General features: G+C 47.4%; 1 protein-coding gene across 3 annotated transcripts in view; it reads right to left on the reverse strand.

Moving 5' to 3' along the window:
- The window catches only part of LOC115471738 (phosphatidylinositol 3-kinase regulatory subunit gamma), a 614,503-nt gene that overhangs the window by 50,977 nt on the left and 542,403 nt on the right, over positions 1–21,123 (reverse strand). The window contains exon 1 of one of the 3 annotated variants that reach the window (XM_030205541.1): positions 9,838–10,148. The exons of the other annotated variants lie outside the window; for them this stretch is intronic. Within the exon in view, the coding sequence (XP_030061401.1) occupies positions 9,838–9,946 (109 nt within the window). The 5' untranslated portion in view covers positions 9,947–10,148. Of the gene's footprint in view, positions 1–9,837; positions 10,149–21,123 lie in introns of those variants that run through there. 3 annotated transcript variants of the gene reach the window in all.

A 21,123-nucleotide genomic window follows, 5' to 3' on the forward strand; every position in this document is an offset into this window, starting at 1 on the left:
ACAACAAAACCTGCAACTGTAAAACTGAAACAAGAAACCCAATCAAATGAAACCAGCAACAAATCTCAGGGTGGGCCTCTGGATTGATCTGTCGGGACTAATGGAAAGAAAATTATCAGGTAAGAACTAATTTTACCTTCCATAGCGTCCCACAGATCAATCCAGAGACTGGTAGGATGTACCCAAGCAGTTCTTAAGTAGGGCGGGTCACAGAGATCCCAGTTTGCAGAACCAAAGCCCCAAACGCGGCATCTGTGCTGCCACATCCACTCGATAGTGCTTTGAAAAGGTATGAACAGACTACCAAGACGCCGACTTGCAAATCTCCTCCAAAAAAACTAACCTCGATTCTGCCATTGAAGTCGCTTGCGCTCTAGGGTATTTCCCTGAAGAGATATAAGCTAAAGAAATAGCATCTTTAACCCAGCGAGCAACCGTGGCCTTAGAAGCCTGTTGCCCTTTCTTCTGACTCACAAACAGCACAAAAAGATGATCCAAACGATGAAAGTCATTCGTGACCTCCAAGTACCTGATGAGAGCTGAAGATATCTTAGCCCAAGTCTTCATTTGATCCTGGACAGGTGGTAAAAAGATACGAGAAATATACAGAGCCAGTCTCACATCCAGACACCGTAGAGCCTGAAACTCCGTAGGATAGTCCTCTCTACGAAAAGTGGGAAGACAGAGCTATTAACATGAAAAACGGAACACAATTTTTGGAAGAAAAGGAACTGTCCGCAGAGTAACTCCTGCCTCCGTAAAACGGAGAGATGGATCTCTACAGGATAAAGCCTGCAACTCTGACACTCTTCTCGCTGAAGAAATAGCGACCAAAAACACCGTTTTCAAGGTCAAGTCCTTTGACGACAACAGAGGCTCAAAGGGCGGCCACTGAAAGTCTCGCAGCACCAAATTAAGATTCCATGTTGGAAACACCGAGGTACGGGGTGGGCGCAAATGATTCACGCCCCGCAGAAACCGAATGATATCCGGGTGCTAGGCCAGAGAGGACCGCTGAAGACGACCCCAAAAACAAGCTAAGGCTGCCACCTGAACCTGCAGGGAACTCAAGGACAGACATTTCTCCAGGCCATCTTGCAAAAAGGCCAAAATAGAAGCTACTGAAGCCGACGCTGCAGTCAGACCTGCCTCACACCACGATTCAAAGGTCCGCCACACTCGAGCGTAAGCCGTAGAGGTGGAACACGTCCTAGCCCTTAACATAGTAGCAATGACTGTCTGGATAGCCCTTTTTTCTCAATCTTGCCCTCTCAATAGCCAGGCCGTAAGACCAAACGGGGAGGGATCCTCCATAACGATCGGACCCTTGCGTAAGAACCCCCGACGAACCGGCAGCTGCAATGGACTGTCGACTTGAAGATGGACAAGAGCTGCGTATCATGGACGACTGGGCCAATCCGGAGCCACTACAATCACCCGCCACGGGTGACAAGCCACACACGACCTATTTATTTAGATTTTGCTTGCATCTTTTTCAGTAGTAGCTCAAGGTGAGTTACATTCGGGTACTCTGGATATTTCTCTGTCCCAGGAGGGCTCACAATCTAAGTTTGTACCTGAGGCAATGGAGGGTTAAGTGACTTGCCCAAGATCACAAGGAGCAGCAGTGAGATTTGAACCGGCCACCTCTGGATTGCAAGGCCGGGGCTTAAACCACTAGGCCACTCCTCCACTGCCTATCATGGGCCACGGTGGAAACACATACAGGAGGTAGAACAGGGGCCACGGCTGAAGAAGTGCATCGATCCTCAGAGAGGGGATCCCTGCCTCTGCTAAAAAATTGAGCTACTTTTATATTGACCCCCCGCGCCATGAGGTCTATGGCCGGAACTCCCCACCGGATCGTGATCAGCGAAAACGCCAGATCAGCGAGCTCCCACTCCCCCAGAACCAGCATTTGACGACTTAGAAAGTCTGCTTCGACATTCAGTGCCCCTGCTTTGTGAGCCGCCAAGATCAGGGGCAAGCGCCCCTCCACCCAAAGACAGAGAAGGGACGCCTCATTGGCCAGAGCAGCACTCTTGGTGCTCCCCTGGCGATTGACATAAGCTACCGCTGTAACATTGTTGGAAAGAACTCAAACCAGCCTTTCTGCCAGAATCGAGCAAAAGGCCAGAAGGGCCAGCTGAATCGCTGAATCGTTGATGGACCACAACGCCTGCATCGTTTGCCCCTGACAATGGGCACCCCAGCCTGAGAGGCTGGCATCCGAGGCTCGAAGCAGATCATAAAGCAAATCTGCCAGGTAAGCCAGGCCTGCCTCAAGGAACGGCAAAACTTCAACGAGCTCCTCCGGGGAAGCTACTTTTTGCACCCAGGAAAGACACACTCTGGTCGCAAAGGACCCGCAGACAGAAGCTGCATAGACAATGTCGCTACTTCAAAGGAAATCTAAGGAAGACTCCAATTTCCTGTCCTGAGGATCCTTCAGGGCTGTGCCACCCTCTACAGGCAACGTCGTCTTCTTAGAACCGCAGTGATTAAAGAATCCACTGCAGGAAGACGGAACGCCTCCCGTTCTGCCCCAGGAAGCGGATAGAGCTGTGCCATGGCCCTGGCCACGCGCAACCCTGCTTCTGGTGTGTCCCATTGTGCTGCAATGAGCACCTTCATCGCCTCATGAATGTGAAAGGTTCTGGGGGGCCGTTTGGTCCCTGACATAATAGAGGGAGCTACAGCAGAAGGAAGACAGTCATATGGAACAGAAATGTTCAAAACTTTCATAGCCCGCACTATCAGAGCTGGCACTCTTCCTGACGGCACAAACGCACCGCCGTGGGATCATCCCCCCCTTCTGAGGCTAATTCGCCCTCCTCCAAGGAATCTGACTGAGCCAGACAGTAAACTCCTGACAATTGGCCATCTACCTCAGAAAAGCCTGAGAGCATCCAGGCCTCGTGACTCAAAACGTGGACGTTTGGCCACTAAAGGAGGAGAGGTGGCTAATTCTTCCTGTATTGTCACTGAGGGGGCTCTCCCAGATCTCTTGAGGAATGCCTTGTGCATTAACAGCACAAAACCTGGGGAAAACTGTACTTTGTCAGCCTCCATCTCCTTGTGTCCCCCTTGGGAATCAGATGCTGCTGTTGAAGCAATAGGTCCCGCTGCCATCGCCTCCCCCTGCTCTAAAACACGAGGGCAGGTATTCAAAATGGTGCCGGATGACTCCGGCCCGGGAGCAGCAGCATGGGACATGAGGCGCGATGACTCCCCAACACCCAATGCTCCCCCGCTGTCTTCTGCGCCTGCTAAGGCAAACACAGCATCCGCCGTCTGGCGGGAAAGGAGACAGCGGCTGACCATGGGAAGAAGCAGGCCCGGGGGAACCAAGTAATGGCGCTGCTGACTCAGGGTCCTGAAATGAGCGGTCCTGCAGCCCCGAACCCCGCTCCCCAGAGAGCTGCGAGGGCAGGCTGAGCATGCTCCCGAAGCTGCTCTCTGGCTTCCACACCGGGAGCAGCATTTAACTACCTCCGAGGGAGCTGCCATGTGCTCCAGACAAGTACCAGGGCTTACCCCCCCCCCCCAAGCTAGTAACGAGGAACACTCCTCACGAGGTCCCCTGGCTAGAACGAAGCCTTACTGCGAGTGTAAACGCTGACACTTAAAAATCCTCTTTTTTTGAAGATGACGACTCACGTGAGGCTGCAAACAGGGGGGTTCCCAACGGGATGGGGGGGAGCAAGGGAGGGACCTGGCCCCACCAGGTGTACCCCACTCACCACTGCAGCGAGCCCTCAACTCGGCTCGAGGGAACGGGTGAGGAGCCAGAGCTGCAGAGCTATGATCCTTCCACCTGCTAGATAGAGAGAATACTGAGGTTTGGGTGGCTACACGAGTCCTGAGCAGTTCAAATCGGTAGTCAGAGCAAGGGCTGTAGAGAAGATTGGCTGCTCTCCTTGGCAGATGAATGGCATAGTGGAACAGGGTAAACTGGTATTGTGTGGGGGGGAGGAGGGAGTTATTACAGGGACAAGCTGCCATTTCTGCTGCTGCATTTTTTTTTTTTTTTTTTGACACAGCAGCTCCAGAAGTCTGCACAGGAGGATGATTCTGTAGCATTCACCCAGAACTAAAAAAAAAAAAAAAAAAAAAACCACACCACACAATCATCCAACATACTCTGATCTCTCCTTCTCCAAACAAAAATCTGCTAACATATCTGATATTCAGTACAATCACAGTAACCTGGGTCAAAAGTGAATGAGGAACTGCAGTAAACTTAAAAGAAAACTATAGAAAAATGAGTTTCACTGGTTCTAAGCACAGTCAACTGTTATTACTTTAATCTTAATGATTTAGGATCAATGACTACACACATGGGGACCTTCATTTTTAATATATTCCACCCCCCAAGTAATTTCAATGTTTATTACAGACAAAGGGCAAAATCAGTAGAAAACTTACTGTTTTACTGGTTACATATCTGGCTTTGATGGATAGGACAGTAAAACGAATAAGCAAATTGAGTTAGATTCCTCATCACCCCAGACCCCAGTTGTCACTCATTCCTCCCTTACTCAGCCCATACTGTTCACTTCCCCCAAGTCCCCTTTTCTGCCAGTCTGCAACTCCTGACTGGCTCCCGCAACTTTGTCACCGAGTTACAGTCCCAATATTAACATGCTTTTTACCAATCACTGTGAGAACAGCATGGGTACAGCCTGGCTCAAACTTCTTAAGAGCTGCTGGGAGCTAAGAGTCAGTAGCCAAGTGCTGCTATGGTGGTTAATGGAACTCGCTCAGATAAGGGAAAGGTGAGTAGTGGAGTGCATCAGGGATCAGTGCTGGGGCTTATTCTGTTCATTATATTTGTGAGTGACATTGCCAAAGGGTTAGAAGGTAAAGTTTACCTTTTTGCGGATGATACCAAGAGTTGTAACAGAGTGGACACCCTGGAGCGAGTGGAAAACATGAAAAAGGATCTGCAGAAACTAGAAGAATGGTCTAAGGTTTGGCAATTAAAATTCAATGCGAAGAAATGCAAAGTGATGCACTTAGGGAGTAGAAATCCACGGGAGATGTATGTGTTAGGCGGTGAGAGTCTGATATGTGCAGATGGGGAGAGGGATCTTGGGGTGATAGTATCTGAGGATCTGAAGGCGACGAAACAGTGTGACAAGGCGGTGGCCATAGCCAGAAAATTGCTAGGCTGTATAGAGAGGTGTGACCAGCAGAAGACAGGAGGTGTTGATGCCCCTGTATAAGTCATTGGTGAGGCCCCACCTGGAGTATTGTGTTCAGTTTTGGAGGCTGTATCTTGCTAAGGATGTAAAAAGAATTGAAGCGGTGCAAAGAAAAGCTATAAAAATGGTATGGGAATTGCGTTACAAGATGAAGGGGGCCAGACTCAAGAAAAATGTCAGGAAGTATTTTTTCACGGAGAAAGTGGTGGATGCTTGGAATGCACTCCCGTGGGAGGTGGTGGAGAGGAAAACGGGAACGGAATTCAAACATGCGTGGGATAAACAAAGGAATCCTGCTCAGAAGGAAGGGATCCCCAGAAGCTTAGCTGGTGGTGGGAGGCAGGGCAGACTTATACGGTCTGTGCCCTGAAAAAGACAGGTACAAATCAAGATAAGGTATACACAAAAAATGGCACATGAGAGTTTATCTTGTTGAGCAGACTGGGTGGACCGTGCAGGTCTTTTTCTGCCGTCATCTACTATGTTTATATGCTCGGCTTCCTCTTTCCTACCTTAAAAAGCCAAACTACTAGGTAAGAGTTAGAGTCAGGATCTGGTGTATCAAAAATGCTGCTTTAAAAAGCCTAAAATTATGGTGAAAAAAGAAGATTTAAAAAGGCCTCCTAAACAAAATAGTAACCAGTTAATACCCTTAAAAAATACTGAATATATATGGGAATATATATATTTGCTGCTCAGACACTTTAAACAATTTTTGAATTTTTATACAAAAACATAGTGCCGTGTCTAGGTGGCATCTATGAAATTACTTTAGATTTTGCCAATCTACTAGTACTGAATTTTGACACACTGGCAGACACCTGCATACCTTGGCTTATTTGCTTAGGAATACATGTCTGGTACAACACTGAAGCACAAACATTCATGGAATGTTAAGACACCACTTTTACTTAGCTATTGAAATAAAACCCAAGTATTGTTCAGTGAGAAGTTACTTCATAACACTTTCTACAGCAATTACTAAGAAATGAAATTCAGTGGTGAATGAATTTGACAAAGTAAATCAAAATGAAAGTTTTCAGTAGCGTAAAAAAATTGTGTACAGAAGAAAAATGCTTTTTCTAGCTAAACAAGTGTGAAAATTATGGTGGACAAAAATATTAACTATTCTTTAACGGCTACAGTCAGGGGATTCCTCTGGTTCAGTTATAAAACAAACAGTTCTTGTAAAAACTACATACTTTTGTTGTTTACGGTTAACTTCATGTTTGAAGTGTAGACTAAATAATAATAATAAAATACTATGGTACTTTTACAAGTTCAAACTTCCAAAATCAAAAGATGCCCAAAGCAATTCTTTTCTTCTTTTTGGAAGTTAGTATATAAATGAAGAGCATGCACAGGTGAAATACCAGAATAAGAATAACATCCCAAATCCATATTCTCATTTAATTTATTATTATTATTATTATTAGGTAAGCCTGGGGAACAACAGAAACATTTCTAAATTTAGTATTCAACAGGTTCAAAATGAGCTGGACTCTTGAAATGCCTCTCTGCCATGACCATAAGGAGGAGCTACAGCACAAAAAATTACACTAAAGAGACTGCTTCATTCTGAACACCCTTTAAGTATTCTTTCATCTTAAAATGTCTAAACAATCTGGGGTTATTTTATTTTAACAAAGAAAAATACAAACCACCACCTCTCCCCCCCCCCCCCCCCCCCCACGCAAAGGCATCTGATATATCACTCTTCAGTACGTGGCTAACATCACAAACATTAAACCCACAGCATCCGACCCCTCCCCGCAGATACCAAGGGGAGCAACCGAAAGCCGGGCATGAAGTGGCGAAGACGGATGTCCAACACGAGCCCTGGGTCCACGGCCACTCACGAGAGACCAGGCAAGCTCCCACTCCATCATCCAAGATAAACGTCCCACAGTCTATTTCTGCGGAGGGCTGTAAGTTTAGACATCACTACTACTACTACTACTATTTAGCATTTCTATAGCGCTACAAGGCATACGCAGCGCTGCACAAACATAGAAGAAAGACAGTCCCTGCTCAAAGAGCTTACAATCTAATAGACAAAAAATAAATAAAGTAAGCAAATCAAATCAATTAATATGAACGGGTAGGAAGAGAGGAGGGTAGGTGGAGGCGAGTGGTTACAAGTGGTTACGAGTCAAAAGCAATGTTAAAGAGGTGGGCTTTCAGTCTAGATTTAAAGGTGGCCAAGGATGGTAAACAAAGTTTCTAACAATCTGTTTTCATTACAAAATTAGTGCCGATTGCAAGATACAACACTAAACACCTCCTAAAAGATGTAATACTGTCAAAGAAAGAAAGTCATTCAGCTTCCAAAAACCGATCGTGCAGATTATTTCCAATAACATATTGTTAGCCTTCAATTTGTGACTATGTTAAGGCTTTCTTCCAAATTCTCTGTGTAGAAAACTGAATTATATTTTAATAATCAGGCTTACAGCCTGTAACAGACATCCTTCAATAGTTCGGCAGAGAACAATGGGACTTGGGCATAGGACAGCTGTCGGTGGCCAGAACGAAGGAGATAATAACCCGGGGACTTGCTACGTTCAGTTCTTACTAAAGCTGCAGCAAAATTTGTACTTGGATGACTGTAAAACGTGGAATTTACCAGGCAAACAAGATTCAACAGTTTGCAGAGAAAATCATAAGCTTCACCGTTTTAATTAATGCAACTCCATGGCTTTAATTGGAGCACTGGGGGGGGGGGGGGGGGGGGGGGGGGGGGAAGGGGGCACACGTTTCAATCCCTCCTGCCTGCTGTAGCTACTTGGGCCCTGGAGGAAGAAGATGTTCACTGTGCGGGGTGACCTCTACCAGCCAAGCAGCAGCGCTTTCCGATTTTCAGTCTCCAATAAGACCTTCCTTTCAGTTACTAGGGCAGTGTTGCCTTGGCAGCTGGAAGAGGAGGAAAGCGAAGTTTTGCTCTTCCTGCAGTAACGATGATGTTATCACCATGTGACAAATTTTAGTCCCGATAAACGAAAAATGAGCAAAACAATGAACCCAGATTTCATTCCCGAGACATTATTTCTCTGAGCTACCAAGGCTAGCATCTACATTTATTGACACCGGCTCAGAACAGGTCGAGCAAAACACAAGGCAGTGCCAGGATGGAGAAGAATATACTGGACTTACTGTTTTGTCTTTACTGCCTGCTATGATTTATTTACCATCTTTTTGAAAGCATTCGGTGCACAATAAGAATAAATCAAACAATAGGCAATTACAGCAGTAAAAATATTCAAATATTATTTATTACATTTGAACCCCACATTATCCCACCTTTTTGCAGGCATAGTATACTACTTACAATGCCAACACAATGGGTTATAGAACACTTTAATTGAAATTGTAGGGTGTAAGCAAAGATGGAACATGGTCTGTGCCCTGAAAATGGCAGATACAAATCAAGGTAAGGTATACATATGAGTTTATCTTGTTGGGCAGACTGGATGGACCGTGCAGGTCTTTTTCTGCCGTCATCTACTATGTTATATGTTAGTTACCTGATGTAGATACAAAAGGCGCGCACACACACATATAAGCACCACCCCATTTTTTTTTTGGGGGGGGGGGGGCATTTATTGCTGTACATTTAAGTAGATCAGCACAACAATCACGCTACTTTGCATTACCACTGAAATTTCATATGGAAGGTTAAGTCCTAAGGAACAATCAGAGCATTATTTATCAGCCTGTCTCTTTAAATGCAGCAAGGCCTACAGGCTTAACCCATTATTTCCCCCTTCCGTCTGCAACTCTCTCATTGGAAAAGCTATTTAAGAAGAAGCAATGCAACAATAAAATGCTTGCTTTTCCTTTTCCAAGTAAAAAACAGATGCATATGACGAGATTCCAGCTTCCCACTAGCTATGCAACTTGCAAGCATAGATCTATATAGGTGTAATAAAAAGCTGGAAAGGAAAGTGAACTAAAACAAAGATATGGCAAAAGACTTTACAGTAAAACGTCACTTACATACTCTGCAACGTTAAGATGATTAAACTATTACAAAGTGGAAAGATAAAATCCAGCGGCCGCACAAATGTGCAATTAAAAAGGGCGCTGGATCTCAGAGCCCTGCAAATTTTGCAAGAGAGAGAAAGAAGCGGTCACTTAAAGTAGCGCTACATTTAACGAATATCTTCGTGATTTTCTTGACCCCCCCCCCCCCCCCCCCCCAAAGTCTAAGCCATTTAGCCACTGCCATTTAAGCAAAGGTAGCTTTGCAACCTTCCTCCAGTAACCCCCCACTTCAGAGCCTGTTATACAAAGCAACTTCTGGCACACAGCATCCTAAATTTGGGAAAATAATGCATTTTCACCCTTTAAGAACAGCAATCCAACTTTTCTGCCACACGAGAGAGAAAAATGCCCCGAGCACGGGGGGAGGGGAAAGTGCAAGAACAAAAGCCTTTCGCACATACTGCGTTTTGAGCTCTTTCGGCCGAAATAACACCTGCAGGGAAAGCCAATGGCCGAAAGCAGGTGCAAAGTCACAGAAAACCCCCAAGAAATAAATGGCCCCCGAGCCGCAATGGAAGCCAATAAAGTGCTTGGGAAGAAAAAGCTGTTAAATCCCCCCTCCCCTCCCCTCCCCCACCAAGAGTACCTGGAGGGTCCATTTCAATGTAAAATATCAGCTCGGTGGAATAGGGCATCATCACTTCCCTCCAATCCGCGTCCTCTCGCTCCAGATTCCACACCGTGTTGTACATCATAATCCTGCCACTTTTTACACGTCTACTTTTCTTTTTTTTTTTTTTTAACGGTTTATCCAAATTCGTCCTTAGGAAAAGTCTCTGGGCATTCGAGCAGCCAAACAACAGTAATTAAAAAAAATCAACTAAAGTAACGTCTCAAGTGTTTCTGAAATCCTGCTTCAGAAAAGTTTTAACATTTAAGCATTATAAAGGTAAGAAGAGCTTTGGGGGGGGGGGGGGGGGGGGGGAGGGGAATCCTACACCAACTTCTGCCGGCCTTTCTCTGCTATTTCCGCTTCCCCCGCTGTACACGGGCAACGCTTAATTCTGATTATGTTTTTATTTGTATTTCTTGGGGGAGCTGAGGAAGGTTCAAGAAAGCGCTGCTAACTGCCGGCTCCACTTCCCGCTCACGTCTCCGGCCCTGGGCCCTTTTAGCTTTCATTTTAACTGCTTCGGTGGGGGGGGAGGGGAAAGGGGGCGGGACCGACAGACTTGCCGGCTCCGGCCACGCCCCGACAAAGGAGCGAAACAAGGGAAGAGCAAAAGGGGGGAACCGATCCTCCTCCTCACCCCCCTCACGAAAGCCCACTGAAAGCTGTCTTCCGTCGCTGAACAGTAAAACAAAACGAAGTCGTTGGCAAACAAAGAAAAGAAAGTGGCGAAATGGGCTACCAACTCGGCGGGCCGAAGTTCGCCTCGCCCCCCCCTCCAACAGGCAGGCCAAAACGGCGAGATGGTACAGCCCGAAGGCTGGCCGCGCGCCAGGAGGAGGGGGGAGTGAATGGCGTGTAGCGCGCGAGCCAATAGCAATGCGGAAAGATGACTCCATGTCCCACCTCCCACACCCCTGTAGCCGGCCTAACCGTCGAGTCTGCGCATCTTTGTCTGCTGCTGGAGTTGGGGTTTTTTTTTTTTTTTTCTTCCAAGCGCGAGACTTTTTACTGGGTCTGCGCCTCCGCCAATCAGTGAAAGAGAAAAGCAGCATAGGCGTCGCTGATTGGCTGAAAGCAGTTACTAAGAGGGACAAAGAAAAGGGGGGGGGGGGGGGGGTGCGAGCGAAGGATGGGAAGGGTTAATTTCTGACAGCATTGGGGACGGGTGCCTAGTCTGCTTCTTAATATACAACATGACAATCTAGTGTGCAAAAATGTGAAGTAGCCATTATAAATTAGTAACACAAAAAGTGTCTCCTTGGAGCAATGGTAAATATGTAGGAAAAGGAGGATAATTGCTTTGCAATGCTAGAAGACTAGAACAAGTAATTCAGAGGCAGCAGCAAATTCCCATCATATCTAGTTAGATGTAATATATATGTAGGTTTAAAAAAAAGTTGTGCACTTGTCTTCACTTTTAAAACATAATCCTTTTTTTTTTTTAATTTTGGCAAAATGGCTTTGAGGTATAGATTGATAATGATAACTAGCCAACTACAAGAGAGGGAGAAGGAAGGAGAGAAATCCCAACGACCCTGGCATGGGGATGGTCTATTAGATTATTATTATTATTTGTTGCATTTGTATCCCACATTTTCCCACCTATTTGCAGGCTCAAAGTGGCTTACATATCAGTATAGCATAATATTTTAATGATTCAACATGGAATTAACCTGGGGATTAACTAATTAACGTTTCTGAAATATTCCCTATTTTGTTTTTCTTTCTAGAGAGGCATTTGTTAGTGATCTAAGGTGGACACTGATAGACCCCCCCCCCCCCCCCCCCCCACACACACACACACACACACACACATGAGATTTTGCTAATTAAACAACAGAATCGTGCCCCTTTCCCCCTTGAGAACAAATGCCAGCTTTATAATGTGAACCAACTGTACAGATAAATATATTTCACAGAAGACACTTTACTGGTTAAATGTTAGTTGATCAGCGATATGATACCAATTGATGTTTTATCTAGGGATTCTGACTAGCTCAGCTCTGTTCTATGTGGTGGGACATCTCTTTGGTTTTTCACATCTGTCCTCCTTATCATGAAGGACCCTTTTCTAATTTTACTCCTGGGTTTGTTCCCTTGAGCCAGAACTGGCTTGTTATGAATTGCTATTGTATTATTTTTGTGCTTGGGTTGGAATTATCCAAGACACCAGGTATAGAAATGTAGCATAATGTTTAAGAAAAAACAATTATACATTGACTTCTTCAGCAGGACTGATGTAAGGAAATTTGGCATGCTAGTTGAATGGTCAGCCGTGTGCATTCCCCCTCAATCAATATTCAGCCCCCCTCCCCCAAGACAGTTTGATAATTAATCCCTCTCTCCCTTTCCAGCTAGTTCCAATCACTCCTTGTCCTTTCCAGTCCCCAATTGGTTCCCATCTGTGTCTTTGTTGCTAATTTGAAGACGTTGTTACTATATTGTAAACTGTGAAATGTTTTATCGCACACCGCTTTGAAACTTTTGTAACTATTAACCATTATATCAAGTTAATGAATCCAATCCAGTCCATCACTCACTGTGCCTCCATATCCCCAGCACTGTCGTCTTCACCATCCATGCTCAGCACTACCTGTCCCTGCTCCAGGATATGATACATTTTTAATATTAACCACAAACATATTTTGTCAAAAGTGACACATCCAGTTTATCAGTGATAATCTTCAGGGGAGGATGGGGACATTTTACTCATAGCCCTGGCCACCTAGGTCGCTGCTTTAGCAGGCAGGAGTTAGGACGCACACTTTCTTTTCATACTTCTAGTTTATTTATAACTAGTAAAAAAAGGCACGTTTCTGACACAAATGAAATGGGTGCTAGCAAGGTTTTCCTCGGAGTGTGTATGTTTGAGAGAGAGAGTGTGTGAGGTGACTGTGAGAGCGAGAGAGTGAATATGCGAGTGTGTGTGTGTGACAGAGAGAGAGTGAGACTGGGTGCGAGTGTGTCTGTGAGAGAGAGAGAGAGTGTGTGTGTGAGCATGAGAGTATGTGCCAGCCCCCCCTCCCTCCTGTCCTCTGAGTTCCAGGGTCATCCCCCCCTCCCTCCGAGTTCCAGGGTTGTTGTCCCCCTCCCTCCCTCCGAGTTCCAGGGTCATCCCCTCCCTCCGAGTTTCAGGGTCCCCTCCCTCCCCTGCATTATGCTCTCTCCCCTGCATTCATCCATATGCAGGCAACATCCTCTGTGCCCTGCCCCCTCCATCCATCCATGTGCAGCATCTCTCCCCTGCCCCTTCCACCTCCCTCCGAGTTCCAGGCCCCCCTTCCTCCCCCCTCTGAGTTCCAGTGTCCCCCTCCCTCCCTCCCTCCCATTTCCAGGGTCCCCCCTCCCTCTGTCCCTCCATCCCAGTTCCAGGGTCCCATGGAACTTGGAGGGAGGGGGGACGGAGAACGTTGGAGGAGTGATGTCAGCAGGTGGTTACGATCCCAGTGAGACACATGCTACCACCATAAAATGCAAACATGAATGCAAGAAATTATCTAACCCTGCTGTATCCAAACTGCAAAAATCTTGCATACAAATCAGTCCACTCAACAGGATTTTCTTACTTAAGCACTAAATGGTGGAACTCCCTACCAGGGGCGTAGCCAGACAACAGATTTTGGGTGGGCCTAGGTAAGAAGTGAGTGGGCACCAAATGTTCTCCCCAGTGGCGTTCCTAGGGGGGCTGGCACCCGGGGCGGATCGCCGATGCGCCCCGCCCCCCGGGTGCAGTGCCCCCCCCCGATGCCATGCGGACCCCCCCCCGGGCGAAAGGACACCCCCGCGAAGGAACCCCCTCCCCCCCGCCGGGTGCACGCCGCCCGGAGGGGAGGTGTCACGCGCGCGCCTTTCCTCTGTTGTTCGATGCTTCTTCTCTGCCCCGGAACAGGAAGTAACCTGTTCCGGGGCAGAGAAGAAGCATCGAACAACGGAGGGCAGGCGCGCGCACGCGCGGCACCCCCCCCCCCCCCCAGCGGCGTGCACCTGGGGTGGACCGCCCCCACTGCCCCCCCCTCCTAGGAACGCCACTGGTTCTCCCCCACTCCCCACCACCACCAAAAAAATATCTCAGCTGGCAGGAAAATGCTTCTTTCCACCTTGGCAGTCTGCAGCAGGCACGCACTGAAAACTGAGCATGCGCAGGTGCCAGTATTGTGGAGAGAAGAATTTTGTTACTATCAGGGGAAAGTCTTCAGCTGACAGAGCTTGGGATCTCCACCAGCTACCACTAAACATGTGCTACTGTTGGGTGGGCCTGAGCCCTAAGTGGGTGGGCCCTGGCCCACCCATGCCCACCTGTGGCTATGCCACTGCTCCCTACCCAGAGACGGGAGAAGCATGAATCACTACCTGAACTTTCGTAAACATCTTAAAGCCTATGTTTTCAAAATATTTATCACGAACTACAACACCCAACAACAGAACCAACAGAAGCCCAGTTCCCGCCCTCGAGGTACATCAACCCTACCTGACACAACACTTCTGATAATAAAAATGTTATCACTGAAACTTTGTAAGTCACATTGAAACAATTCAGTTTGGAAAATCGTGGGATATAAATCCTGTTATAAGTGTCTGTTCTTATCAAAGTCTATGGCGAAAGCAATTTTAGAATGTATTCAATGACACCCGCTTAAGGTAATAAATAGAAAAAAAAAAAAAGAAAATAAGATGATGCCATTTTTACTGGACTAACAATACATTTTTTTGATGAGCTTTCGAAAGTAACCCTTCTTCTTCAGATAGAAACCCGCTTGAAATTTGCTGCCAGTTATCTATAAGAGAAGCAACAGCGCTACAAGCCCTGAAGAGTGTTGCAAAACATCAATACCACTAGGAGAGGGGCAGAGAGCACTAACAGTTGGAGAAAGACTACTAGAGATATAGAAAATGTCGGCAGGTAAAGACTGTACAGCCTATCCTCACTACCCACTCCAAAAGAAAATCCAACGTAGACCAATCCTATATAATAAAACGCACCTCCAACGTTCTGAAGCCGAGAAAGTGAAGCCTTCAAGCCTTGAAGCATTCCTGCAACGTTCCGGAACTACGGCTTCAGAACATTGGAGGTGCGTTTGATTATATAGGATGTGCTCGGTGCTTTTCTGTAGCATATGGGGGGAATTTAATATATGCTGATTAAAGTGGAGGAGTGGCTGGAGGGGGGAAGGGGAGACAGGACAATCGCTGGGTGGCTGGAGGGGGGCAGGGGACACAGGAGAATTGCTGGGTGGCTGGAGGGGGGGCAGGGGACACAGGTGGCTAGAGGGGGGCAGGGGAGATAGGAGAATCGCTGGGTGGCTGCAGGGGGGGCAGGGACACAGGAGAATCGCTGGGTGGCTGGAGGGAGGGCAGGGGAGATAGGACAATCGCTGGGTGGCTGGAGGGGGGGCAGGGGACAGAGGAGAATCGCTGGGTGGCTGGAGGGGGGCAGGGGGCAGGGGACAGAGGAGCTGGGTGGCTGGAGGGGGGTAAGGGAAAAAGGAGAATCGCTGGGTGGCTGGAGGGGGGCAGGGGAGAGAGGAGACTCGCTGGGTGACTGGAGGGGGGCAGGGGACAGAGGAGACTCGCTGGGTGGCTGGAGGGGGGGCAGGGGAGAGAAGAGCATCGGTGGGTGGCCGGAGGGGGGCAAGGGAAAAAGTAAAATCGCCGGGTGGCTGGAGGGGGAGCAGGGGAGAGAGGAGAATCACTGGGTGGCTGGAGGGGGGACAGAGGAGACACACTCGCTCCCAGCAGTCTCACTCTCTGTCACACACACACACTCGCACATTCACTCTCTCTCTTTCACACACACACAGTCAATCTCACACATACTCTCTCAAACATACACACTCCGAGGAAAACCTTGCTAGCGCCCGTTTCATTTGTGTCAGAAACGGGCCTGTTTTACTAGTGTAGTATAAAAGAAACTTTGTGTAACAGAAGCAAAATACCCAATATGACCATGTTTCGAGGGGGTCTTCGTCAGGGGCACAACTACAAATATAAATCAATAGACATATAAATACATGCATTAATATATAAATAAATGTGCCAGATACATATTAAAAACATAAATAACCGTACAGATAAAATAAATTTATTTGTTGCATTTGTATCCCACATTTACCACCTATTTGCAGGCTCAATGCGGCTTACATAGCACCGTTAAGGCGTTTGCCCAGACGGTTGATAACAAATACAAGGTTGTGTAGTGATCAAATGAGGTATATGTGGAGGGTTGGAAGGGATGCCAAGACTTGCCAAGACCTGTCGCTTCTTCCTCTTCAACATCAGCAAAATTCGCCCTTTCCTACCTAAGCACACCACACGAATTCTCGTCCACGCTCTCATTACCTCTCGCCTTGACTACTGCAACTTACTCCTCACCGGCCTCCCACTTAGCCATCTATCCCCCCTTCAATCCGTTCAGAACGCTGCGGCACGTCTTATATTCCGCCAGAACCGATATACTCATATCACCCCTCTCCTCAAGTCACTTCACTGGCTTCCGATCAGATACCACATACAATTCAAGATTCTCCTCCTTACCTACAAATGCACCCGGTCTGTGGCTCCTCCCTACCTCTCCTCCCTCATCTCCCCCTATGTTCCCGCTCGTAACCTCCGCTCAGAGGACAAATCCCTCCTTTCAGTTCCCTTCTCCACCACTGCCAACTCCAGGCTCCGCTCATTCTGCCTTGCCTCACCCATTGCCTGGAACAATCTTCCTCAACCCCTACGCCAAGCCCCCTCCCTACCCATCTTCAAATCTCTGCTTAAAACTCACCTCTTCAATGCTGCGTTCGGCACCTAACCTTTCGTGAAATATAGTATTCCCTATCAGACGGACTCTATACTTGTTTTTGTTTGTACACCTGTCTTTTAGATTGTAAGCTCCTTGAGCAGGGACTATCCTTCCATGTTAAATTGTTCAGCGCTGCGTAACCCTAGTAGCGCTTTAGAAATGTCAAGTAGTAGTAGTAGTGTGTTGTCCAGTACAATCATTAGGCATGCTGTGTTTTGGGTGAAGAGGTTTACGTAGGATCGTTGGGGTAGGCCTTTTTGAAGAGGTTGGTTTTTAGTGATTTCCTGAAGTTCAGGTGGTCGTGTATTGTTTTCACAGCTTTTGGGAGGCCATTCCATAGTTGTGCGCTTATGTAGGAGAAGCCGGATGCGTAGGTTGTTTTGTATTTCAGTCCTTTGCAATTTGGGTAGTGCAGCACCATTTTAGATAGGTGATAGAAGTAGGAATTGAGACATACAGGTCAGCGCGTCTCGTTTCACCAATATTTTAGGACAGAACTGGCTGACGCAGAGACTGTTCTAAAATACAGGAGAAATGGACGATTATGCGCCGGTTGCATGCAGCATCAACATCCATTTTATAAAAATAAACGTGTATAATATCGATGGGTACACAGCCAGCATATAACCGGTTATCTTTGCAATCTTAGAAATGTAAGTAGCTATTATCCTGATGTTGTCCTAGTGTCTAGTTTCCCTTGCTAGGTTGGATTTGGGGAGGTGGAGGGGGGAGGGGACACTGAGGTGTAAGAGGGCAGCCATCCCCAGTCCTTCTGGAGTGCTGCTGAATAGCAACTGTTTCCTAAATCCTAAATGTGCTTTGTAGCAGATGTAAACTCCTGATGTTGATATTTTCGGCAGAAGCGGAGCCAGGTTGACGGCGCAGTGGGGGGGGGGGGGGGAGAGAAAGCGGTGCGAGAGCGAACCGGCGCCGGCGCACATTTGCAATGCAACATGACTTGAGAAAAAATTAGGCGCTGGCAGCACTCTGTTTGGGCCAGTGGCCGCTCCCCTGGCGCCCCACCTAGCTACGCCACTGATTTTCGGACATAGACATTTAGGTTCATGTTTACAAAGGCACCCTAGCGTTTTTAGCGCACGCTAACCATGTAGACGCCCTTAATATTCCTATGAGCGTCTACATGGTTAGCATGTACTAATTTTTAGCGGGTGCTAAAAACCCTGGCACGCCTTTGTAAACAGGGCTCTTAGTTCCCATTTCAGAAGGGGACTAAACTCTTATCAACTTGCTATGACCTTCTGTCACCAAAAATGACCAGACTATATACCCCCTTGCCATTTGAATGCACTTTGGTTTGAAATATGCATATCTCGGCTTTATAAATTGGGACTTAGACACAGTGCCATAGCGAGGGCGGCTGACACCCGGGGCGGGTCGCCGCTGTGCACCCCCCCCCGGTGCAGCACGGTGCACACACCCCCTTGGCACGCGCATTCCCCCCCCCCCCCGGAGCGCATTCTTACCACTAGCGGAGGCGGGCGGGAGGGCCAGTCCGCCCCGAGTGCACGTCGCCGGGAGCTGCATCGGCTCCGCTGGCTCCCCACTCCCCCCGCCCCGGAACAGGAAGTAACCTGTTCCAGGGCAGAGGGAGCAGGGACCCAGCGGAGCCGACACCCCCCCCAGCAGCGTGCTTAGACATTTATGCAAGATAAATATTTAAGTGTCAGTGTGTGTATATCTCACATGTGAATAGGGTTTGTAAAATGAGGGCGATAATTAATTAGTAATCATCACATTAAGAATTAAAAACTAATGGGGGTAATGTTCAGCCAGCAGTGGTCAGAGATTTCTTTTTTTTTTTTAAACACTGACCGCCTGAATTAAGTTATGCTTAAATTAAAGTATGAATATTCAATGCCAGGCTGTGTCCCGGTACTAGCATTAAATATCTAGCTATATGGGGACGCCTGGCACTTAACCGAATAAGTACTAGAACAGGACCGCTATTTATGCGTTTCAGTACTGACTCTGCCCCCAGACTGCCCACACAACAGCCAGTTTCGGCTTGAGCGGGTAGAGGGCATAAGTGCCACTGAAAGTTTCCACAGGGCTGCTCAGCACCAGTTAACTGGGCAAGAAGGTTTCTTACCTAGTTAATTGGCTTTGAATATCAACCCCAATATCTTAATAGAAACAAGGATCTTGGTGCAAATCTTGTTTAAAAAAAATCATTTAAAATCATAATTTAAATAGAGCATATAAAAACATGTTTCACTAATATTAAAACATCCACGTCCTCAATCCAGACTTTAATAAAATGAACATATCAAAAGTATCTGTCAACAGAACAAATACATTTATCAACAGGACTAAACATCAAAATAGTTTGCAAACAAAAATAATATAAAAATAATTTCCTTAGCGACAGGGCCATACCTCCCTGAACAAGCAGGTGTTATCTAGCCAGTATAAGCTGCTATGCTCAATGTAAAACTCCAGTATTTCTCTGCCTCCAGCAGATGGCAGGTTATTCAGTTGGTGGTGGCTGTCTCCTTTTCTGGGGTAATCTCCAGATCGGCTCTGTCACCGTGACATCAAAAACAATCGCAATCGCATTGTACTTCCAAGGAGAAGATGCAAAAATCTTCTCAGCCGCAACAAAATAAGTCAAATAGTAATTTTTGGCCAAGGATCCTTCGTCAGTAGGGAGTTGTCTTCAATTATTCTTCGACCAGTGGTCTCTAATAACATCGGATGCCTGGATTCTCAGTATAATAAAGCACAGTTACTGCCTAAACCTCCTTTCAAGAACATCCAAATTGGCGATAGCCACACCGGTTCAGACCAATGATCCATCTATCCCAGTACCCTGCTTCTGTCAGTGACCAATTCAGGTCATAAGTACCTGGCAGAATCCCAAACAGAGCAAGATTCATGCTAATGATCTCAGGGACAAGCAGTGGCCTAGTGGTGATCTTTGGTCCTGGGGAACTGAGGAACTGAGTTCGATTCCCACTTCAGGCACAGGCAGCTCCTTGTGACTCTGGGCAAGTCACTTAACCCTCCATTGCCCCATGTAAGCCGCATTGAGCCTGCCATGACTGGGAAAGCGCGGGGTACAAATGTAACAAAAATCAAATAGATACTATTGGAGATTCTACATGGAATGTTGCTACTATTGGAGATTCTACATGGAATGTTGCTATTCCACTAGCAACATTCCATGTAGAAGGTTGCGCAGGCTTCTGTTTCTGTCACGGACCCATACCACTCAATCCAACTAGGATACATCAACGCAAGATCAGCAGTAAGCAACTCAGTAGACATCTCAAGCAACAGTGGCCTAGTGGTTAGGGTGGTGGACTTTGGTCCTGGGGAACTGAGTTTGATTCCCACTTCAGGCACAGGCAGCTCCTTGTGACTCTGGGCAAGTCACTTAACCCTCCATTGCCCCACGTAAGCCCCATTGAGCCTGCCATGAGTGGGAAAGCGCAGGGCACAAATGTAACAAAAATAAAAAATAAAATAAAATCTCAATAGCAGACTATGGACTTTTCCTCCAGGAAAGAGGCAGAGGCAGAAAGGATTTGTATGAGGAAGAGAGACTGGGTAATGGGGACAGGCTGAGAGTGGAATTGTATGGACAGGAATGCTGCTGTAAAAGATTGGAAGAAACAGGGGGAGAAGGGCTGGGTGATCAGGACAGGCACTGGTAGTGGAGCTGTGGAGAGAGGAATACAAGGGGCTAGGAAGGGGTAAAGGGAACTGGCTGGGGGAGAATGTTGCTGTAAAGAGCTGGAAGTGCCTGAAAGCTGTAAAGAGAAGAGAGGCTGAGGATGGTGACCAAAGCCGCCCAGAGACATAGCCATGCCCGGGTCAGAACCAGACTACTGAAAGCCCCTCTTTGCGCCCCCCCCCCCACTTGCACTGCTGCTCCTTTACCTTTCAGTCTTTGCCTCCAAGGGGGGGGGGGGGCCTGGGCTCGGTGCTGGCAAGCCACTTCCTGCGTGCCTGCTCCCATGGTCTGTCTTCTGACCTGCTCCTGTCCATGCCTGGAGTCAGAACCCAGATGATTGCATGGGTGGCACTGAGGAGCAGGGGAGGACAGATCCGGAAGCAGGCAGCAGGAAGAAGCTTGCCGGCCCCGAGCCCGCCCCCCCCCCCCTTGGAGGCCAAGCCCAGGGGTATTTTGTCCCCCACCCCTCCCCCTCAACAACTCTGATGGGGACGACAACTGGGAATACAGGTGTGAGAGGAAATCGGAGAGCGCATGGGGGATGGGAGCCGGGAGTAGGTGACATGAGCAGGCAGATGGGACACAAGATGCAGAGGAAAAAAAGAGCTGAAAGAAATGGCATGCATCTTTGTGGGACTGGAAAAAGGGGGGATTAGAGGAAAGGAATCATGATGAAAGGAAGAGACGGGGAGAAGTGGCATGAAGGGGTGATACTAGAAGGAAGTGAGATGAGAGAAGGTAGAGAGGCAGGCTATGGAGAGTCAAAACACATGGA

This window comes from Microcaecilia unicolor, chromosome 6 (assembly GCF_901765095.1).
Source record: "Microcaecilia unicolor chromosome 6, aMicUni1.1, whole genome shotgun sequence".
Lineage (NCBI taxonomy): Eukaryota > Metazoa > Chordata > Amphibia > Gymnophiona > Siphonopidae > Microcaecilia > Microcaecilia unicolor.